The sequence below is a fragment of the Dysidea avara genome, chromosome 12, assembly GCF_963678975.1.
Source record: "Dysidea avara chromosome 12, odDysAvar1.4, whole genome shotgun sequence".
Lineage (NCBI taxonomy): Eukaryota > Metazoa > Porifera > Demospongiae > Dictyoceratida > Dysideidae > Dysidea > Dysidea avara.
The window spans coordinates 12,074,904-12,099,889 of NC_089283.1; the positions used below are offsets into that span (position 1 = coordinate 12,074,904).

Genomic DNA, 24,986 nt, shown 5'->3' on the forward strand with positions numbered 1-24,986 from the left:
AAAAAATTAATAGTCAATTTATCACTAGACATTATTTTGATGTTGAGAGTGGCTGGCTATGCATAGTGTATATAATGCGGCTCCCTGCCCAAACTAGTAGCATGCATACATGCAGTCACATACATAAACTGTTACAGGCTATATAAGGTATAGCCTCTAGCTATGAGGTCCATGATATATACTCCATAATTATATGTATAGTGATTTATAAATGAGTTTCATATACTTGCATGTCACAGTATACGCACCAAATATGTGAATAAAAATACTACAGATCATGGTCTAATGTCATCGTCCATGCACATAGCTAATACCATATATGTTGTTAATTATGTGTCAGATGCACCTAGTATATTATACTTGTAGCTTATGTGGACCAAACAGAATACTTGTGTTAAAGTTGCTTATACCTAGTAGTGTAGTATAATTATTATTATTGTTGTACATGGAAACAAAATAAAATAATCTAGCAACTAGGAACAAGCTTGACTATAGGTATAGCATAAACTCAAGCAATGACTAGTACTTTTGCTGAGGTTTTGAAACGAAGTAGCTATACAAAGCACAAGTACAAACCTTTACAGCTAGCTATGCTATAGCTAACAAACAACTCACCGTACTCTTAAGACCTCTTGGCCTGAGGCATGCGCAGGTACAAACCCGACAGTAAAACTAGCCATGTGTGATTGGCATGATCAAGTGTATAGCTAACTGTAATGTCCAAGGATAACTACTCAGGACTTAGCTAATTCTATATACTTGTAAAATAGTTAGCTATAGATTAGCCTCAGACTTTAATGAATCTCATTATTATATCAATCACTTAGGCTAAATAATTGAGCTTTTGAGTCCACATGCTACAGCTAACCGCTATAGTTAATTATAAAGCATGTAAACTATACAACAGCTGGCCATTTCCATTCATCAGTTTCCTTAAGCTAAAAACAAATATAGGTACGCACAAATAGAATTTTGGCACCGCCTGGATTGCGACAGATGTCAGCATGATGAAGAATAGTTGGCGAATGACAAGTTACACGAGTAGCTATTGGAATCCCCGCATTTGGCAGGCCTGATCCGGCTTCGTCACTATAACGAGGAGAAAGAGCTGTTAATCCGATTCTCAGGTGATCAAGGAGCTACAGTAATATCACTGATTCCAATCGACACCGAACTTACGTAGCTAATCCACGTGGTTTTTGTTGAGTAGCTAATCTGTTCAATTTCAACCGCAGCGTGTTTATTGTTCAGTTGCGAGTCGTTGCGCGCATATATGCTAAATCATCACGTGGTTACAAAAATATTCAATCAGCAGTTTGTGCCACTCCCTTTATTTTCAATTGCTGGAGTTGTTTATCTTCAGTTGTTGACTATAATGATGCTGAGTACGGTGACCAGACTATGATGTATGCTAAGCTAGTTCTATTGCTGCTCCTGTCATTGGCCGGTTTGCCCTCTTTGGCAGGTATGTACACCACTGCACTCGTTCTTGTATTTGAAGTGCACGTGTATGCATAAATAATGAATAAGTAAAAGTGTGTTATTTATAGCAATTAGCTATGTTCAAATGTTTGCTGCATATGTATTGCGCGCACGTTACGATAACCTTGCGCGATGTTATAGGCCATGCGGCATAAAGTGCGCAATCACCCAGCTAAACCGCTAGCGCTACAGAGGTCAGCGATCTCCAATTAAAATGCAGCAGCGTCTGAGGAATTTTGTTTCGATTGCTAACAAATGGGAACTATTTGCTTAGGTGTAGTGGAGTTGTTACATGTACGTACTACTGTAGGCGTGGTTGTGTGCTGTAGACTGAGTGCAGAGTACTCACGTACTTTGTTGTAGGGCGTGTTTAAATTCGCCATATTTATGCCATTTTAGACCAACTTTGTTATCTTAAGTAAACTGCAGTATAACTTCAAAGGTTTAAGTATCCTATCGAGAAACAGCCCACCCTTTCATCATCATACAGAAGAAAATAGTTGGCCTACAGTAAAGCTTGTCTGTCAAGTACTTACTAAGACACACAACAGCATGGTAAGAAAGTCAAAGAATACATGGACATTGCATGCTTTTATAACCTAGTAAAGCAATTAACTATAGAGCAGTTTCAAAACCATGGTAACCAAAAATTACGCAATGGACCACACCCAAATCGCCATGTTTTTTTACCAGTCTGTTTCATGTTGCAAGTTGAATTCCTCACTAAATTCATGTCAAGACTTATTAATACGTAAGTAAATAGATGCCAGTGATAGACTAAAGTATGTAGGTGAGTTATTAGGCATTAAAAGATACGTACTGCCTCCCAACAGGGCAGTTTTGTAGGAAAGAGAAATGCGTAAAAATGAATTTGGCCAAATTGCGACCTATTCACCACCTAAAGGTGGTTAAAACTAGGGGAAACTTGAAGTATAGGTCTTTATCCAGCACCACAGCAGCGTACAGCCACATCCAACTATCCCAAGATTAGCCAGAGCTCCTGAAAGGCACGAGACCGGTGATGGCGTACTACCAAACTGTGATAAAATGCCAGCAAAAGAAAACTCTTAGTGGTGAATTTTGCTAGAGTTAAGTTTTATTGTCGAAATCAACCATCAGTTAAAGTTTAGCGGTCTTATTTTGGTGTCTGCTTTTTCACACGAAGTGGGAATCCCAGCACATGAGTGATTCTGGCTAACTCGGGGATGGCTGGATGTGGCTGTATGATGCTGTGGTGCTGGATAAAGACCTATACTTCAAGTTTCCCCTAGTTTTAACCACCTTTGGGCGGTGAATAGGTCGCAATTTGGCCAAACCCATTTTTACGCATTTCTCTTTCCTACGAAACTGCCCTGTTGGGAGGCAGTATGTATCTTTTAATGCCTAATAACTCACCTACATACTTTATTCTATCACTGGCATCTATTTTATTTACGTATTAATAAGTCTTGACATGAATTTAGCGAGGAATTCAACTTGCAACATCAAGCACTCTGGTACAAAAACATGGCGATTTGGGTGTGGTCCATTGCATAATTTTTGGTTACCATGGTTTTGAAACTGCTCTATAGCGTAAGTAATCAATTACCGACACCTTTATTACCATGGAACATAACTTCCACTGCAAACATTCCTCAGCCACAAAGTTTGGCAGTGGTATTCTTCTAGATATTGTCTTGCTGTGCCCTAAGTTTGATATCAATAGCTGCCTTCCCTGACCAGTAACAGATGAAAAGGCATGGAGTCGAAATAACCAGTTACCAGAACCATAACTCACTCACCGGAACTCACATATGCAATTGTGATCTGAAAGGTTAATGTGTAGACATTATGAAGTACATAAAAATCCATTGGATTTTACATAAGTGCAGTTTAGTCCATGCGGTTCCTCACATTCCCCAAGTCCACTGTTTATACAGTGGTTCTAGTAGATCTTGCATGAAAACAGGACATCACATGTGGTAACTGTAGTTTAAAGTTCAAAATGAATTTATTTCATTGGTCAATATCTTGTGCACATGATTTCACTTGTTTTATTTTGTTGTCGTGCAAGATCTCTTAGAACCACTGTACCTAACCCACTTTAAAAAGATTTGTTGGTTTTTCATTAGTGTCAGCCTACATTGCCCACATGTTATGATAGTGGCGAGATAGCCTATATATGTACAACGGATAAACCCACCAATCAAAGATAGCAACACTAGCAAAATATTTCAGAGATTCTTCCATAGATATTTCTGGCCACAAAGATCACATACTGAATCCAACCAACTGCAGTTAGTATATAGCAGATAATTTGAAGTTCAATGTCACAGAGAAGCTAGTTGCATGTGTTGTTGCTAAAAAGTAACAACTTCTTTGAGGTTTAACGAATTTAATGCAGCAATAGTGCAGCTTGATTAATACCGTTAATGCAACAACTCTCTGTGTGTGCGCATGTGTGTCTAACTAGCTAAAACTGTTTACATAACTTATATATTTACTACAAACATTAATGGAACTGGCTAATTTTCACTTTGTTAGCATATGGATTACTGACTTTTACTTTCCAGCACACCAGCCTTCTCCAAACATGAGTCACTTTGTTCTTCTGAGCTTGAATCTTGTTCTTATATAGTTCTCCTCTTGATGATCAACAAACAATGAAGTAGCCCTGGACATCTTGTATTATCCGAGAGATCATTTGTTCAACCTTATGTCTACAAAGAAATTTTCACTCATTGTCAACTATTGAGCAGCTTATTCTAACCTTATATTACACATCTGTAAAATGAGCATTTGAGTTTTATTGCCTTGCAACTAGTCCAGACTAATGTCATGTGCAGTTCTCTGCCATTACCGCCAGGCATTGTGTGTTCATGTTATCACATGACACACCCAAGTCAAACCTTGACTTCGTTGATCTTTTGCAACTCAAATGTATTTGCTGTTCCTGGTAGCCTATGAGGCCCTCCATGTAGTTAGTTAGCACCTGCAGAGCTCATTTTAAAAGGAGTTCTCAAGACCTTTGGAAACTATTGTTACATCGGTGTTTCAAACCAGCATGAAGAAACCATCTTAGAATAAAGTTTACTGTCGTTGTGGATTGCCTTCAGTTCTCACTTTTAGCATAAATTGATTGTCCATGACTATGTGGAAACCAGGCACATGCCTTGGGGGACAAAATGTAGTGTGACTCTCCAATATGTATATACAAAAAAAAGAAATTTAAACAATTGCTTGTAACAAGGAAATTATTTGTAGCAGTTTTATAGTAATGTTTGCTGCTGTAAGATTTCCAGAAGCTGATTTTGAGTTCAAACCAATATAGGTAGCCAATATGATAACTGATATACGAAGTAAGGCACACTCACTATATAACAAAAGGTCAATGTGGTATGCTCACAGTGGAATTACTTCTATACAATAGCTGATAATACATTTCATTAGCAGCAGCATGTCCATAAGATGTTTGATGAACGTACGTAAACATGTACTTGATGAACTTGTTTATCTGCATCTGTTGTTTTTTGCCTTATCATACTGATTCACTACCAATACAGAAAACAGAGTGTTTCCAATAACCAATCCAATTATCGGACAATACTTTGTGATAGACTACGTACTTGTTTCAACTATTAGTTCTGTTATATTATATTTAATCTATTATTAGTGAACAATAAAATTACTTAGAGGTACAGTAAATACATCCTATCCTGTATATATGTCTAGTGTATTAGAAATGTGAAGGTTGTATAATTGTAAATAGTAAAACATTTGTGACATACATATTCCATGTTGTTACAGTTCAACCTGTTGATGTGCATTGTGAAGTAGCCAGGAATCTTTCAGGTGATTTTATTAAACTGAGATGGAAGCAAATTTCCAGCCTTTCAACTATTCTTAATTATCGGATAATCTGGAATTGTTCTGATTCTGATCACTATCGTATGGTAAGTTTGTGGTGACTGATTGTATGATCCCATATGTTTTACACATATTGTGTACGTTACTGTACACAAAATCTTCACTCTGCACCCAAGTCCCAAGGTTGTATGTAGGTCCTGGAAAATCATTGTCAATAGGCTAATTTTTTAAAACCAGGTGTGCACCCACAGCTAACCTGCAGCTGGCTGTGGGCATTCACCTTGTTTCTTGAAATAGTTTGTCTTTTCAAGCAAACATTTTGTTGTAAAGAATCTGTTTTAAAGGCTTTACTTTTAAGTGGTTTATTTGTGCCAGTTTGGAGAGAGAATGGGTGAAGCAAAGGCATTGTGAATACTTTTGCCAATGATTTCTACGGGAGTTAAGGTGGCGCTGAAGTAATTATGTGAAGCCGTACAATACCCATTTGTCACTATTAAAATTAGCCCATGTGCTTAATTAGCTATTTTAGGGTGGTGGAGAACTCCGCTTGTGAACCATGTAGTCTACATTTAAAGGGTTCTTATGATAGCCTTTAATGTTGTAGCTTAGCATGCCAAGTTCCGTGAAATCACCCGCTTTAATTTCGTGGCTATTAAACTCTGAACTTACGAGCCGATTTTAAAAATAACTCACCCCAGAAACAACCTAGCGCTAAACCGCCTTGGCTCTTAAGGTTTCTCACCTTGTAGAACAACTCTGGAATCCTTTTTAATGATAACAACGTGGAAACTGGTTAAAATGCGAACCCGCATTTTTCAACAAGTGATATCACGCCTGTCAACAGCGAATCGCAAAAAATCTTTCCATAGCCCTGTAAAGAAACGCTTCACCAGTGCCTCTGCCAAATTTTGAGAGTCTATGGTAAGTAAATATGGAGTTATTTCATGAATTGTGAGACAGTACAACTGGACAGGGTGAGCTCCGTAAAGCAGTAATCACGCGATGACAGCTGGTGTTGTTCGCTGTGAAGTTACCCAGAATTTTGGCAAGGTGATGAAGTCAGTACGTGAATATCGTTACTTGTATCAGCAATAGTAGCCTGACAGTCTGATAGAGCTGGTTCTTTCAATATTTCGAAGCGCTTCGCTTTGTTCTATTAGTTTTCCGTGTTTTTTCGTGCATGACCACAAACGTGTTGTTCCATTAGCCTTGTAAGGCTTCATTTGATTACTTCAGTGCCACCTTAAATGGCCAATAACAATATAGCTGGCCTCACAAGCTACCAGGAGTAATGTGTTCTTTTGAACTAAAAGGGTGTGTTCCTTCTTTACATGAAAATGCAGAGGCTTGTCTCAAGAGTCTTTTAGGAAAACACTGTAAACAAACTACATAAAGCATCCAGGAAGGTACTTCTGTGCGCAATTTTGGTTAAAGTAGTTTGTTTCAGTTGTACTTCCTTAGCAGTGTATTTAATGAATTATAAATTGCATGGAATTATAATTAATGTTTTTTAAAAAACAGTAAAAACAGAATATTCTGTCTTAAACAGATTAACAATTCTGTCTTAAAATCCTAAAATTGATTGTGAGTTTTTACCCTGTATTTCATTACCATTCTACATATGTGACCCGCTGAGCAAAAACCTGACTAGTTTGCATTTTTTGAGAAAAACCCCATTGAAACACATTGGGTAAAAAACGCATAATACAAAAATAATTTTACGTGCATTTTAATCGCTTCAGTAAACAGTGAAACAAGGCTTGAATCAAGAGAACCACATGACCAACGGATTCACCTGTTAATTAAGAATATCTTTGTTTCGTTTCAGTGCCATGAAGTAAACATGAGTTATAAACATTTATTTACATTGCGGTAAAATATTATGTAAACATAGCCATTTCTAAGCTTAAACAGCCTTCTTGCTTGAATGCATGGATGTATGCAGGCCAAACACCATACCTTGTTGAATGCCCCAATTCATTGTGAAGACAATGAGCTAAGTCCAGACGAGTGCCTGTAGTTTATTTTCCATATGGTCACTGTACAAATCGATTGTTTTGCTTTTCCTGCTACTTATTGCTATAACTCCACAATTATTCACCAGAAGTGGCTGAAACCTTGACAGACCATTGGTTTTTCCCTTTGGATAACAAAGAAGCTATAAAAAGAAGTTTGAGAAAAATACAAACTAGTCGGGTTTTCACTCAGCGGGTCACACATATTATTTTATAGTTACTTCATGCTGAGCTCTTGTTTTTTGTTAATAACAGTTAATTAACTCTTTCAATCAATAATTATATAACATCTTAACATTTTGATTCTTTTTTAACATTGCATATTACAAAACAAAACTCAATGTGCCTCCTCTGTAACACATGATAAAGTGTTGGACTTGTGGGTTGTTTTACTTACTAAGTACGCATTACATTATCATGCATTGTATTGTATAATAATTTCTGTTGTTCCTTTCTACACAGTTTACACCTCCCCATTCACCTTGTGACAGTGATAATACTTGCCAATATGATTTCAAAACTGAAAACTGCTTTGAAATGTGTTCTTATACGATCACACCCATAACCTATTGTCTACACCTTTCAAGTTCCCAAGAATATACCTGCTACATTGATAACAATGGTGAGTACATGAGTATGGTTTTGTGTGTCTTTTAACACACAAATATAATCATAATTTACTCTCACATTAACAGTCATACATTGTATGTCAGGTGTATGCTAATGTCAGTAGTGTCACTTGTTGGCATCATTATACGTAGCTTACACCTTTAGAACAATGGTTTTATGTACAAACAATAAATTTTGTACAGTTTGTGTTCCACAAAGTTTTGAATATTTATGCTTCTAATACATACGTAGGTATACTAGTAATTCTATACATGATATTGCCTTGCAGATCTTCCTTACCAAGTTACCATAGGTTGAATCATGCAGCTATAAGCTAAATCCCAAATTATGCACTACCGTTTATTGCAGTGATATCATTAAAATTCCACATAATTATGTGACTGGATCTGTAAGAGTCCCACATGTTCATGCAAGCCTAATTTTAGAAATGCATGGTGAACCTTTTACAAATTAATTTAATGTTCTTGAGACAATAATGATGGCAAATATATTAGATTCCCTATATAAAGCAAGAAATTCCAGTGTTTTTAAGAAGACGCGATATTAGCCTCAAGTTATAGACATACAGTTCACTCTAATCTTTTCCCTATGTTTTTCCTTCACCCTAGTTGTAAGAAGGAGTTGTAAGGCTTGATTAAGCACCTGCAGTTAATTTCCATATTGCCACTGTATACAAATCAATTTTTCTGTTGTTACCACTTTATAGTGCTGTATCTTTTAAAGCTCACGGCTTCTAGGGTTGAAGCTTCGGTTGACCATTCCTTTGGCTAACTAGATAAAGAAAGTATAATTATGTGAATATCATGCAGATCTGGTCACATTATCATACAGTACGGTACTAATGGTAGTACTGTAAATCCAACTTAAAATTTCTGTTCTACTTGTTTGTTTACTTCAATATGACTAATGAACCGTGCATACCACATGCAAAGGAAGAATGGCACCAGGCATGCCAGAAAATTAATTTTGCATCTAAGCGCGTACCCCAACAATCAATTACTGAAAAGTGTAGTGGCCATTATGCTTTATCTTCAGCTATGATCCACCTGTTACACAGTAATACAAATGAAGAAAAGTGTCTCTGCAATCACTATGGGAAAATAGGGGCAATAAGCATAATAGCTACACCACAGCCACAGGAAGCCATATCATACTTTTGTCAGGGATCAAAGAATAAAAACAAGGGAATAGCAAAAAAAGTAGTGAAACAATAGAGAGGTTATCTATACCTCCAGATATACTAGTGGACATTTCCTTCTACTTGTTGATTTGTAAGAGAATGGTGCCATCTTGTGTTATTGCTTGACTAAAAAAGGTGGCATAGATATTTAAACTCATTTTTGGCTATGTTCTGCCTGTTACACTACTTGATGCAAAATTTTCATTGTCATGTGATAGCCAATGTATAAACTGATCATATTGTGCTGCACTTTGATTGCAGTCTTTATTTAGCTTGATGACTTGATGTGGCTGGCACACTTAAATCTACCTACATCCCACATGCATCCTTAACAAGATTGTATACCATAATCTATTCCATATTGCAGAGCCCAAGGAAGCAGTTAAAGTTAATGGTGTGAAGAGGATACTGAATGATGGAGTCTCTATTGAAGTAACCTTTCAGGTAAAGATATGTAGAATGTAATAGCTGTTTAGATGTTAGCAATTCTCCTATGTTGTATTATATGGAATATGCACATACAACAGTGTGCCGTACTAAATGTGCATTGTTGCTGGGTCCTAGTATCTTCTATAGCAGCACTGCTTTGCAAGGTATAACTTCTCAAAATAATCAATTTTTAATACAAACCGGGAGCAAAATTTATTTAAGTTGCATCCACATCCTAAGTCCTATGTCAGATAAATGCATACACCTAAGCATTTACATGTAATAAGGATTTACATCTGAATTTTTTACCTAATAACCCTTGGGAACTCAGGTGAGCACGAAACAGTAAATCAATAGCATTCATTTATACGTACATGTGGGTTATGTGTTGATATTTCAAATTCACAGAGGCAGTCATCACACACATTTTGTGATAATACCATCACTTCAGCAGCAATTAAAGTTGACACTAATGAGAATATACCAGCAGTACTCCTTGATAACAGGACACAAATCAAAGCAGTTGATAATAAAGAATTTATTTACAGTACCACCTTTGAGGTGGACGATGTTTTGCGCTGGAAGCCATTCAGTTTCTCTTTATCAGTTTCTAACACAGTTGGGGACAGTCCATTTGCTGATTATTTTTATGTTAAAGGAGCTACAAATGGTAATGAATCACTGGATGTCATTATGTCATACAAATCTGTTATGTATTTAATGAGTTCATGTCATGCATTTGTACTATCACTGTAGGTGACTTACCAATGCACAATTACACCTACATGGTGCATTCAGATGAAACATCGGTAACAGTACAGTGGGAACTATCAAGTTTACCAGTAACTTTGCTACAGTCCAGATTCATTACTGGCTATACATATCATTTATATACACCTAATGGAATTGAAATGGTTGAAGACTCCACAAACTCATCACATGTCTTTCACAACCTTGAGCCCAGCAACATTTATTATGTTACCTCAAAAATTATAACTAGTGATAGGAACAGTTGGGGACCAGAAATGATTTTAAAGAATATTACTACAAAAGGTTAGAATCATCTTTGTGCACAGTCTTGCACAGTACAGTGTGTAGTTACATAGTTTGAATATTACTTTTCAAATGTCCTAAGGCTTTACCTTAAGTTGTTTGCTACGCACTAAAGAGTCTGCTTATGTGAAAGTTTACAAAGCAGTGACCACAAGAATGTTATGAATAGACATTTGGTTTCTGATACACTAACACAAACATTTTTCTTAGAATACAGTAAATTAATTGAACTTCAAATAATGGTTTAATAATAAGCGTATTTACTAAGTGCTGTCGATCTAAATATGTTCTGTATTGCAGGTCCACATCGGACTGCTGTTAACAAAGAATTTTATTGTAAGTGTACAGTGATATTCATTTAAACTGTTTAGATTCACTTCTTTGAACAGATTTGACAACAATATGTGTGCTTTCTGTGGTTGTAATCTTGATGATCACAGGAATTATACTATATTCAGTAAAAAGGTATGTATGCACATGTTTTCATTATGTAAAACATTTCAGAAAAAAAAATTATCAATATCCAACTGGCTAGCACCACCACAACTCAATAACAGGTTCTTGATTCATAACTTAATCATCAATGTATCATCTATCAACAGTCTTAAGAATTTGCTTGACAATTATCAAAGGACTTTAAACTGTAACTGTAGATCAGAGTTTTGCAGGCTATCAGCTTCCTATCTTGTATTTTATAGTAACTAGGTGATACATTTGTGCATAAGCCTCCTCACTACGAAGGGATCTAGTGAGTGATGAAGCAACTTGTGCATGTCGTGCCATTGCGTATAATACCTGAACACTGCTATGTAGTGTTTGATAACTGCTTAGCTGCTAATCCAGGACTCACTATATATGAATCGAGATACAGATTGATACAGTGAGTCATGCATGTATCACAATTACAACTCACTTGGATATGATACCTGGACACAAGTTGTCGTGTAGTATTGATTACTCTCAGCTGTTTGTTTTCTAGAAGTAATAAAGTAAGAACATCATGGCTTACGTATTCATGGTGGCATCCACTTCCATTGCAGACATACATTTATTAACATATGTGACCCAGTATGGGAAAACCGGTCTTATTGCCTATTTAAAAGTATTGAGAAATGCCTGTTTTAAGTATTTAGTGTGTTGTAGCTCACCAATGGTTGAAGCTACTGGTATCAAATTTTCACACGTATAACAATTCCCTACCTTCAAGGGCATCCACAGTATATAGAAGTAGCCAACACTTAAGTTTCCTGCCATTTTAGATAGCTTTTAACTTGATGTTGACTGTACCAGGCAAGCTCAAAAGGGGTGGGAGGCAGGGCCAGAGGAGGGCAAGGGACTGTTTACACAGGTCTTTATTCCATACCACGGAGCTGTACAGCCACCCACAGCCATCTTTATGCTTCATTAGGGCCCCAGACTGCTTGTACGGATCACCACTGTGCTTGGGAAAAGCATGCAGCAAAATTAGACCACTCAAGTCTAGCTGATTTTAATTATGAAATTTGATAGTTTATTCATGTAGCTTTGTGGAAAATCTAATCTGCTGTCATGGGTGATAAGACCAGTTTTCCCAGACCTAGTCACATATAGGATCAAATAGAACCAGATTGCTTGCTTCATCCTAAGGTATTCAACAATAATTAGACAGATGTCGCTTTGGTTGTGCCTAAAGAGGTACAATGTGTGCATCATGGATTTCCTCTGACCTTTTTTGTGTCTTCATTTTTTGCAGTGCAGAAGGGTCCATTTGTGGGTATTGCTCTAATACATATGAACAGAATGAGAAATTGTCCATACTTTTTAACCACGGCTCTCCACCATTCAAAGTAAGCAGCAGATTGATTACTAGGATAGCTTCATACATATTTTCAATGCTAAGCTGTGTTATAAGGAAGAGAAACAGCTATAAACATTGCCTGGTATCAGCTATAGGATATAAGCCATGGCTACTATGTGTATTGCATTATATACACCCTGACTCCAAAGTCAGAGGAAGTTTACTGTCGATAAACCCCAAGGCGAAGCCAAGGGACTTATCAACAGTAAACTTCCGATGACAGAGGAGGAGGGGTGTATATATGTGCGAGTGAGCCATGGTTCATACTGTATAATATTTACCATGTGTCTAAATTAACCCGCACTATACAACACACTAACAACCCATACGCACACAAATAAACTTAATTCACCATAGTTTGGCATAATAGACGTGCTGGTAGCCTTCCTCTCACGAGTCAGAATTGTAGTGACATTTGATTGTGGGACTTAGTAATCTCCATATATCCGCAGGACTTGTCCGTTTTATCAACAATCATAGGACCAATATATACTCATCTGTGGTTTGAGGGCTATATGCCTAAATATACACCTGGTGGTACGTTTGAAGTTTCATGTGATCATGGTATATAATACCCCTATTCCTTTATTTCTAATGGTGTAGTATATATATATATATATACGTACATTCACTAACGATGAATTATGTTACAGAAAAGTTAAAAGACAAGTGCAAGGAAGATTGTAAGCCAGTGTAAATTTAATCCAGCCCTACTTTATCCGTGGTAATTCATTTCTACATGCAAAAAGTAGTGATTTTTATTTGCATATCAGGTGATAATCTCCTTTATTTCAGTATAATTTTTTATTGCTTTGATTCATAAAAGTTTTAGTCTTTCTTTCACTTTAAAAAAGACACCATAACTTAACAGATTATAGGTTGTAGAGAAGCCTCAGTTATTTGAATGCATAGAGTTTGTCTAAAAATTGAGCTTGCTATATAATGTAGTATATGGCTTAAGTATTAACAATACAATTTAAGCAAACATATAATGTGTAGTTTAAAAAGAAATTCAGATAACTGGTGCTAGGGTAACTGATGTCCCACTGTGTAACATCAACAACTTAGTGTTTGACAAGTTTGTAATATATAGGTCCATTATACTTACAGGAAATATCAAAAGAAAACGTTTGAGAAGACTGGACAAGATCTTTATGCATATGATAACCATAATGTAAGTACTGGACATTTGCTGTATTTATAGTATTGTGTATCAAGACATACAATAGTGTATTTGTGTGGTCAAGAAAATCCAGTGTAGATATGTAACAGACAAATGTACATTTTACATGAACCAGGAAAAGACAATTTTGTAACTCAGTTGTGCTATAATGAAATTTATCATATTACTAATGAAAATTTTCTTACAGGTTTTTGCAATTGACTTTGTCCCATTTGCAGTAGAGTTTGTCACTTTTGCAGTAGAATTTGTCCCATTTGCAATTGAGTTTGTCGCTTTTGCATTAGAACTCGTCATGTTTGAACAAGAATTCATCACAGGGGCGGATCCAGGGGGGGGGGGGGAGGTTTGGGGCTGAAGCCCCCCCCCCCCCCCCCCCCCCTTCACTTTTAGGCTTTACTTGATCAATATACTGAGTATTATAATGAAATTTTGTCTTAGCATAATTATATGATCACTAATAATACAAATACTCATAAACCACCTTATAAACATCTTTCCAAGGTATTATCAGTGGATTTATGCTAAAGTTTATGCAACAAGGACCCGGATCAGCATTGGAGGTGTACAAGATCAAGATACTCTAATAGAGAAGTCAGCTAACTACTCTAATAGAACATTCACTGGAAGCATATAGTTGGTTCTGTTTAGGGACCCACCGATTATGCTGGCATAATAATAAGCATAATAGGTGCCTGAAAGCATTGAGCATAATGCTAGCATAATAGGCTGAAAACTTGTGCAATGCTATAAATTATTGCTTATCAAAATACATATCCGACAAAAAGATTGACATACTCTAATAGAACAGTCAGTAACTCTAATAAAATTATCAGCTAGCTGACTGTTCTATTAGAGTATATCGATCTTTTCTGTGACATGCATTTTGACAAGCAAAGATTTACAGTCTGTGCTTCAACCACTTACTGTTTTTCCATAAAGTGCAAAGTTATTAGAAAAACATGGGAACTGAGGTAAAAATATTGAGCATAATTTGAGCATAATAGGTTAATATTGAGCATTAATTTAAGCATAATAGGTAAATTTTTGAGCAGTGCAGCATAGCATAATAGGTAAAATAATGAGCATAATCAGCGGGTCCCTAGTTCTGTTATGGAATTTTTCCACATCTACCTGCACCTATACATACAATGAAGTGCATTGGTCTGTTTAAGGGCTTCATTCATCTACTTGTGTAGTTAATATGTATGACAATGCTTAATCCAGGTACACAATTTCCATTGAAAATGCTCTCAGATTCAATCTTGTATTGTTCAAATTTCAAAATTTTCCACTTTCAACATTATTCTAACATGCACCTATTCAGTGTTGTGCAATTGTGAGAGGGTGAATCATGTACTTGGTTGTCTGTACCTACCCAAACTTTTCCATTAACAAAATGCTTCAGAGAGCCATACCTATAATCTAAAGACAGTATATAAAATATCTACAGGCAGAAAACATTATGAATTTTATGTGGAAATGTCTCCAAATTGCAGTATTTTAACATCTATATTTCAAAAATTTCCTGGGGGGGGGGGGGGGGGCATGCCCCCCAGACCCCCCTAGTTCCAGCATGCTTTGCACACCTCTACCCAAGAGATTAGTACCTTCCCCCCCTTTTATAAATCCTAGATCCGTACCTGCATCATGATTGCATGACTGCAATAAACCAGCCACTGATCACAAGGTGGATCATTTTTGCCATAGAGAATACCACTTGAGACACTAGAGGGTAACTGGAGCTAGTTATACGTGAAATCATTTGAGTTAATTAGCTTGTTCGCGAGTGACCACATCCATCGCCAAATGTTCATCATGAGACTTAGTGTGCCAGCTGGCAACAGTTTCAAAATCAAATAAACAGTAGTTTTGTTCATCTAAATTGCTACTTGAATCCACCTGGTTGATTAACTGCTTTGTAGTGGGTGTCACATGCAAAATTGTTTTGAATAGCATTAAATAGAATCATCATACATTTCTGTCACCTTCACAAAAACACCCGCCTATTATACAATTTTCTCTTCATTCAACATGGATTCTATTCCCAATGAGTGCAAAGCCTTGGGCCTTGTAGTTTTCTCAAACATTTTTTAAACCAGGTGCGCGCCCACAGCCAGCCGAAGGCCGGCTGTGGACGCGCGCCTGGTTTACTGAAATTGTTTTCGTAAAAGTGTGTGTGTGTACCTATCTACATATCTACCTATCTATGTTTGTCCGTACGCACCCACGTGAGCAAAATCGTTTAATAACGGTAAAAGCAGCTTTTACGTAAGAAGTAAAAATGAAATGAAGTCTGTAGTAAACTTCTGCACAGGTGAACTTTGCTCTGAGGTGGTTTCTTTTCGGCGGACTGAAATACGGTGTGGTGACTTTCCTCAGACTACCTTCCCCTTGAGGTTTTCAGGCATTTAGCAACTGAAAAACAACGGTGTAGGCCTCGTACACTACCAGGAATAGCCTATCGCTTCAAGTTGAAAGGAGGCGTATCCCTTACATACGCAAACGAAAATGAAGAGCAGCTTTGAGGCTTTGTCGAGAGAATTTGTGGGAAAAAACATGTTAGTCACACTACAAAACAGTATAGAAGATAGTTCTGTGCATAATATGTTGGTAAAAGTGGTTTGTTTAACAAACGCTTCCTTAGCAACGTAATTGAACGAATTACGAATATTTCATGAATTACGAAATACGAGAATTAGCTAATAATATTATTGCACAATCCAAAACTACCCTATTGTAAAGTAGTAATACATAGTTGGTTAATTCATAGTAGCATATACTGTCTATAGTTAATTCCAGATGAGTTAGCTAGCTGCATGGCGCCTGGTTTTTAGAAGTAGCACAACATCAACTTGTTTATTATTTATTCATTATTATTTATGACATAATTTTAACCGCATTTTTTAGTACTTAATGGTATAATTATTAACATCATTGCAGCCATTTCTTAGCCACCACCTTTGATTTCACAACTTTCACCCAAGCTATTGAAGGCCGCACTCTTTTTTTCCCAGCTTGGCTGTTTTTGTGTGATATATATTAATATGTCCATGTTCTACAGATTGTCAACCACCCTCCACAACGTTGTCTTTGCCATTATTGCTAGCAGTTCCATATGTATGCATCAAAGAAGCCAAATAACAGAATCCATTGTGTGAGCTTGTAATGCTGCACTATGTTGTAGCGTTAGTTGTAGATCATGCAAGGCTGTATAGCATTCTGTACCCTTAGGTCACACATAACAGAGTCTCTGGTGAGCCTTCTTGTATGCATAGGAAGCCATCCAGGTACATGTTAAAAAGTCTGGCTTGCAGGGCACCCAGATAAATTATAGCTTTGTTGAATCGATGCCATCCAGCAATCCTTTTGTGTTTTGTCAATTTTTCCAGCAATTTTAAATTTTCAATATGTCTTATACATAGAACACTTTAATTTACAAACATTTATGAATTACAGATGTCTGAGTTGAGTTCCAATCCTGATACGATTCTTCAAGAGCCAAAGAGTGTAGTAGAATCTGTAGCTGCTGCCAATAGTACAAAGGATTCTGGAAATGTAGTCACACCTGGTGCATATGTGAGAATCTTACCAGTTCCACTGATCAGTCCAGGGTAGGCATTGCAATAATTGTAACATGTGTGTATGTTGACCATTATTGTAATGTATGTAACATCTATATACGCTACAGTCGCTACTACATGCTTATACACAACACAGCATGCTCTGTTATTAGCTCTTTTGTATTTAGACAACAGCAACATCAACAGCAGCAGCAGCAGGAGCAGCAACAACAACAACAACAGAATCATGGAACAAGCTTTAATGTGAGTTTAGAATAAATGCATATACATGGGAAATAAGTCAAGAAATTGATTATATACAGTACTGTTAATTGGAAATGAAATGTTTTATATGCTTGAGCTTTGTGTGTTTTGTAACACATACGTAAATAGTGAATTGCTATCATACACTAGGATAGTAGTGTATAGTAGGGACCACAAAGGAGTAGGCGTGGCCCACAAAATAAAATTGCCCAAAAAACAGCCTCAATTCTCCCTGACAATGATGAGGCAGTATTGGTTGGGTAAAACTAAACCCAAACAAGCTTTCAGATCAACCCGAAACACTTTCAACAAGTTGCTATGGAATTTTGGAATTTTCTAGTGACTGACTGACTGACTGACTAACTGATTGACTGCCTGATGCCTTCAGACAAGCATAACTTGATAATGGCTAAAGCTATGGGCTAGATTTTTTCACTGTTCGACGTCGCTTCGGCCCGACAGGTGCCAGGTGCCTTTTGGCATACCACAGTACGTACAGTGCATTCTTCATGGACTTACCAGTGTCCTCCTTTGTGTTCCATTCATCTTTGCTGACAGTGAAAAGTGTCGATATGGCGGTAGCACGTGATGGCTTCTCTTCGTAACAGAAACCGTCCGTATTTTTCATAGTGGCTATTTTGATAACAGATTTGCTTTTCAAACAGTTCTTGATTTGAAATGCTGCGTAACGCATTGAACTTAGCTGACAACGAAGTGTAATGGATACTTCACTTTTCAGACAATAATTTGGGCACGCGGCACCATTTCAGATGCAGTATGCGTGGGTTCACCCAGTCATAATAATTATTTACAAAAAAAGTTAACAAACAAGTACACAGAAAACTTTGGAATTTCAACTAGAGTAGGAACCATAGCACATCGATAAAAAGTACTGAAACAAGCTGGAGTAGTGCACGATATTAAATCACAGTAAAACAATAAGAAGTGTTATATCTCTACTGTGCTCAAGATACCATAATGGAAATGCACAGTAGAGATATAACACTTCTTATTGTTTTACTGTGATTTAATATCGTGCACTACTCCAGCTTGTTTCAGTACTTTTCATCGATGTGCTATGGTTCCTACTCTAGTTGAAAATTCCAAATTTTTCTGTGTACTAGTTATGCTTGTTTTCAGCTATGTTCAGCCTGTTACACAGTGTTACAAACAAAGAACACTGTGCCTTAGCTGTTATTGAATTACTCTTGTCTGAAAGCATCAGGTAGTCAGTCAGTAGAACATTCACTAAATAATATTTGTAGCAGTGCATTTCAGGTTGTACTGAAGGCACTTTTGGGCTTGGTTATACCTACCAATACTGCCAAGGCAGTGAAGGCACCATGAAGGTATCTGGTTTTAGGGTGATATTTTTGGCCAGAAAAGCCCAATCCTTCATGATCCCTAATATATAGCACTATTGTACTGTATCATAAAATTATAATTTAAAACTTCCATGGAACCCTATTGGAAGGGTTTAGGTAGGGTTTCTCTGAAACTATCTTTAGGTTTGATTATGTATAACTAATCCTGGTGAGAAGAAGAAGTGAGGCTGGTTTTTGAGTGATATTTTTGGGCAGGAAAGCTCAAGACTTCATGACCATACTGCATGATACAATGCCTAGCAGTCACTACATCTTAATGAGTGAACAGGTAGTTTTAGCACAGTGCAGTGAATGCTTTAAGCCAGTGAAAGAAATGATAGAAGTATTTGTGGGATATTTTATGTTCTCATAAAATTCTCTAGGGTTTCATACTGTATAAACAAGATGTTCATACCTTTGAGGGTGTTTTGTAATATCAGTAAAATGAGGAAGACATATGTGACTCACTGAGCAAATGTGACCTGATCTGCGAAAACAGGACATAATCGCATTTTTTTCGAATTCCTGTTTATTAAATATTTATAATCTACATAGCCAAGTGTACCTACTGGCAAAGTTTCAGCTTCATATGCCAATAACTCTGGGAGTTACAACCCTACAAAGTAGCAACAACAGAAAAAATCGATTTGTACAGAAAGTATAGGGAAAATAAATTACAGGAGCGTTCAAAAACGGTTGTAACTTACCAACAGATTGAGGTACGGGGCTAAACGTTTCACCATCGTATTCGCCATGAACAAGGGAATGAATTACTGGGTAAGTTTTTCCTTTACTCACCTCTCTTCACTGCATACAAAAGCAAAATTTGTGAAGAAAAATCGACCGCATACGATCGCTTCGACATGACGTAAACAAATGTTCATTACTTACGTGTCCTTTGGTCTACTACAACGAAACAAAGATTTTCTAACTTCTCTGGAGCAGGGGAATAAGATGATATCCAGGTTTTTATTGTTACTCCCTTCCTTCACTAACAAAGAGGGGTTAAAAAAATTTACGGATTTTTTCAATAATACGCAAGTATTTCACCCAATGTATTCAATGCTTTATACTGTAAATTTAGGCTTGTGCGATCATGTCCCTTTTTCGCAGATCCAGTCACGAATATCCAACTAATTCTGTTTTTGAAATTAATTGCATTGAAATGCTCTGTGTAAAAAGCACATGCTACAAAAATAGTTTTTGCACACATTTAATCAGTAATACTTGAGATAATAATTTTACTGTCAGATTTGCTTCTTAATGGATAGTAAGAACATCTTTGTGTACCTTGAAGCAAACATGAGTTATGTGTACACATGTTAAAATGTATGTATTTTTATAATGGTTATTGAACAACCTTCTTGCTTGAAAGTATGTGTGGATGTAGGACAAATGCTGTATCTTAATAAATTGCACTCGTGATCAATTAAAAGAGTGTCTGTAATTTATTTTCTGTATGATCATTGTACAATTCGATTGTTTTGCTCTTCTTGCCTTCTATCACTATAACTGCAAGAGTATTCACCAGAAAAGGTTGAAATTTTTAACAGCCTATTGATTTTACCCTCTAAACAACAAAGAATTCATAAAAGAAATTTGAGGAAAATGCTAAATAATTAGGTTTTTGTTTAATGGGTCAGACATACTTGATAAAAATGTATCGAGGATGCAATGCAAGAAGTGTCTGTGCACCTCTGCAATCAATACAGTCACTATGAAAAGAAATTGTGATTAAATGTGCAATTACTGGGAAATGAGCAGATGTTCTGCTTCATTTTCAGGTATGTTCTACTCATTATAAGCAAAAGAAGGGACTCTGCAATCAATCCATTCACTATATATTATGGACAATTCTCATAACAGCCAGCTTGCACTGAAGCCACCACGCATTAGCACAAATCAACACCTTCGAGAAGGAAATAGGATACAAAGAAGGACAAAGGTAAGTCCATGATGCATGCACCGTAGCAGCTGTGGTTGGCACATCTCAGGCCAAAGTGACATCAAACAGTGAAGAAATCAAGCCTGTAGAGTTAACCATAGATGAGTTAAACTTGGCTGAATGCATCAATTAGTCAATCAGTTAGTAGAAAATTAGAAAAAATTTAACCCTTAAAGGCACATAAGCCACTATAGTGGCAATATAAAAAAATGCACGGAAAATGCACGATATTTACCCAACAACTGTTTTCGAAACAGAAAGTGGTATATACTTACAAATATCAATATCAAAACAGTTAGTAAAGTTTCTCCTTGTGTTTCACAGTCTTCTTCATCTGGTTTCAGTTGAAAATCTGTCCTCAATTGGCAAGAATCATCCTCAACTCACTTGAATGCTTTGCTTGTGAAATGATAACAAGGCGACTAATCTTGAGGGACTTGCTGAAAGGGAGCTGTTAGAACCATGCCACAGTGGACCATATCAACTTGTAGATCGACAGAAACACTTTCCACATGACCAGAGTCCACAGCATTTACAAATCTCAAAGATATCTTTTTCTCTAAAACATTACGCTAATTTACACCCCTGTATTTAAACCATCATAACTTGGTGAAGAAGATCAGAATCAGTAAAACTTGGACACCATAATATTCTTTGTGATGTCAGCATTCTGAAAATCTTAATTCCAAGTCCGTGAGACCTTCTGTGTATGAGTTATCAATCAATTAATATCAATAGCCACTGTAGTGACTTATGCGGATGTGGTGCATGCATTTTGTAAAGTTTTATGTGGCTTTAAGGGTTAAAATTACATAGAAACTTGTTGGAAGGATTTGGAGTTGCTCTGAAGGCATTTTTGGGCTTGATATGTTTAACCAATACCGCCAAGCTGCTTTGAAGGAAAAGTGAGGCTGTGATATTGAAGGGCAAGAAAACCCAAACCTCCATGATCTCTACTATACAGTACTACCAAACTGTGTGATAATGTGCGTAGATTGCTGCACTATGGTATGGTGATATCACATGGTAATGGCATAATGAATTCTGCTGCATGTCAACTTCAACTGAAGGCATCACAGCCATTCTGTTATGTAGCAATTCCCACCTGGAATAATAAGTTGTGGTTAATGTCTGTGCCTTTGAAGTTTCTTATCCAGCTTTTAATATATTGGTTACTGCAATTACTATCAAATATGCTTATAATTGATGCTGTTTTCTTTGACCTACAGGTGAATGATATGGAATCTGGTACTGCTGCAGTTCACAATGAGACAGATAACATGGCAGGATTTACTGAACATGTTGGAGTCACTACCAGTGCTGGTATCTCAGTAGTCATGGGAGAATACACAGATTTTCCACCAGAATCTTCTGAGCAAGTCGGTGCTCTCAATTGTGCCTCTGTAGTTTCAGGAGAATACTTTGATACACCACCAGCATCTATGGAGCATGTTGGTGTGCCAAATGGTGCCGATATTTCTGTAGTCACAGGAGAATACGTGGATACTCCACCAGCATCTATGGAGCATGTTGGTGCTACCAATGATACTACTCTATCAGTAATTACAGGAAAATACATGGGTATTTCACCAGTCTCTACAGAGCATGATGGTGCTACCAGCAATGCTGATATTTCAGTAAGCATGGGAGAATACATGGAAATGCCACTGGTGACTACAGGGCATTCCGGTGCTTCTAACAACAATAGTGTTTCAGTGATCACAGGAGAATATGTGCAAATTCCAATAGGATCTACTGAGCATTTTGGTGCAACTAATAGCCCAATTGTTACAGGGGAATACATGGTAATACCACCAGATAACATGCCACCAAATTTTATGGTTGTCAGTAAAGTGTAGGCACTTGTGATTGTCTTGTTATTAACCACATGTACAGTAGGCACAGTACATGGAAGGTATGCATATTATATTGTTGACTATACATTTGTATAATGACAGAGAAAATGTCTATTCATTATATTTTGTAAAAAAATAAATTTTGAAAAAAAAAATATATATATATATATATATATTAAAGCAGCAGAATTCCTAAGTTTAAAACATATCAGTCTATACAAGCATGCTGAGAGCTGTAGCCTATAATAAGATCTACAGTTGTTAATAATAGGACATTTAAACTATACACACCACAGCATTGAAGCTATTGGAAAATCTTTTGTACCATAGTAGTTGTTTGTCTCAAATCAGTTATGCAATGTGAATAGAAGTTGTGTCAACTTCCCAGCACTATAAATTGATAACTGAATGAAACCTGTTGACAAAAGACAGTTCAGGAGCAACAGATAAAGTTATTGGGCTGTAACACACAATAAAATCTCTTTTGAGTGGAAATTTCAGAGATCAATTCATTGTTCTCTTTGCTCATATGTACCTAATGTGATACCCTTTGCCTTGATAAACAGAAAAACAAATTTGTGCACAAAAGTAACATAGTAAATATTTGGTCATGTGTATGTATGTATACTAGATTTACTAAATGTTGACTTAACAATCTAACAGTAACTTAAAGAACCAAAACTTTTTTTCTGTGTGCTTGAACAGTTGTATGAATGAGAGAGCTCCACTTGTTATTTAAAGACTATAAACTGTTGTTCTTGTAGCAGTGGCAATTATAGAAAGTTGTTTACTTTATTTAATTGCTGCCTGCAAGGCTGCCTGTCTGAGGTTCAAGCATTATGCACATAAATAGTCAGTTTGTAGTGACAGCTCATAAATTATTTGGACGAGAGCTGTGTCTATATGCACAGTAAGAAGTTCAGCTACTTACAATTGAAGCTAATACTTATTCCTAGTGAGTAATATAACCTATTGGACTGTTTCTTGGTAAACTGCTATTGAGTTTCTAGTTTGGCAATATAGTCATCTGTCAGGGTGACCACAATGCTATTGGTAAGTGGTGTACGACTGTACGCAGTGTGCAAGCGTCAGTCGACTTGTGATAGTTAGTATATGCAGTATCAAAGAAGCAGACTTGTACCTGCTGGAGATTTATAAGCATATCATCATCGCTGCTATGTAGCTGCTAAAACAGTGAAGCTATTTTTTTTTTCCAAAACAGCAAACGTATAGTAGCTAATCAACAAAGCCCTAAAAGCTGATTTGCATTTGATAAGATGCATCTTTGTAAAAGATGTATCTTATTGTATGTTTGGACAACTGTCTTATGTACAAGCCTAGTGATTTCATAGTGAGAATGGAAATAGTTTATATTACAAACAAATGTTTTATTGTTTAAGTAGCTACAGGAAAAACAGTGTGTGACCCTTGATAGTGATGGTAGTTTGCTGGCACTTGTTTTTGTGATATGATTTGTGAGATGGGGTCTGCTATAACGTGATCAACAACTCTTCAACTTGAATGATTTTATTTGCAAACTATAGCTATACTGATCTGCTGGCTTTGAAATCTTGTCAGAAGTAAGCTACAACATATTGACATAGGGCAATAAATTTCAGATTTCTAAAATTACGTTTACAGAATTAAATGTGTGTGGAAGACCCCATCTGATCACACTTAAATATTCTTGTAAATGTATAACATAGGGCCAAATTTAAAAAGGCTCCTATACAGTTGATTTTATATTGTTACATAGCTTGGGTTAGTGTGATACATGCGACCGAATTTTGGAAAATCACCCTTATGGGCACATTCAACACATTAAATATTTACTTCTGAAACCAGCACAACATTATAAGGGTAGAATAAACTATAGATACCTTGAATTACAAGAAAGTTTTTAGAAAAGTATTTTCTGCTATTAACAGCACCATGCTAGTTCAAAATTTCTAATTGTTTCAGGCACGACCAACAGGTGATTTTCCAAAATCCAGCCACATATTGTTACCTTCATGGGCATACAACATAGCTGTATTCTGTATGTACTTCATTAAATAATCAGAATACTGATACAAGTATTTGATGGATCTGTCACTTAGCACAAAAGTTCTGAAGGGAACTCATAACTATAAATTGTGAATTCACAGGTTTGTAGTGACTTTAAGAATGATGTTCTTTGACGACCAGTTTAGTCACCATGAAACCTGTTTGTCCAGTGTACATGCATGCTACCTGTACATACCGGTAGGCAGTCCATGCAATGTTGACTTCCATGGTCATTCTAAGCAAGACTGAATAGTATTTAAATTCAACTGACAGCCAGTTGATGTGATTGGAATTAT

General features: G+C 36.6%; 1 protein-coding gene and 1 long non-coding RNA gene across 2 annotated transcripts; one reads left to right on the forward strand and one right to left on the reverse strand.

Annotated features, from left to right (window-relative positions):
* Positions 1–1,318: 1,318 nt before the first annotated feature.
* Positions 1,319–22,778, forward strand: LOC136241175 (uncharacterized). Its single transcript, XM_066032350.1, has 12 exons — positions 1,319–1,465; positions 5,269–5,414; positions 7,806–7,965; positions 9,521–9,597; positions 9,991–10,252; positions 10,339–10,635; positions 10,936–10,971; positions 11,025–11,100; positions 13,583–13,646; positions 17,112–17,266; positions 17,404–17,479; positions 22,018–22,778. The coding sequence occupies exons 1-12, from the start codon at positions 1,402–1,404 to the stop codon at positions 22,645–22,647; spliced, it is 2,043 nt and encodes a 680-aa protein (XP_065888422.1). The 5' UTR covers positions 1,319–1,401; the 3' UTR covers positions 22,648–22,778.
* On the reverse strand, positions 11,050–12,452 carry LOC136241176 (uncharacterized). Its single transcript, XR_010694210.1, has 3 exons — positions 12,342–12,452; positions 11,549–11,610; positions 11,050–11,484 (listed from the first exon to the last, which is right to left on the reverse strand). It is a non-coding gene; the product is annotated as an uncharacterized lncRNA (long non-coding RNA).
* Positions 22,779–24,986: the final 2,208 nt, after the last annotated feature.

Coding starts and splice junctions, on each gene's coding strand:
- LOC136241175 (XM_066032350.1), top strand. CDS start 1,402: ATGATGTATGCTAAGCTAGTTCTATTGCTGCTCCTGTCATTGGCCGGT. Junction 7,966..9,520: donor CTGCTACATTGATAACAATG/GTGAGTACATGA, acceptor TCCATATTGCAG/AGCCCAAGGAAGCAGTTAAA. Junction 11,101..13,582: donor ATACTATATTCAGTAAAAAG/GTATGTATGCAC, acceptor TTATACTTACAG/GAAATATCAAAAGAAAACGT.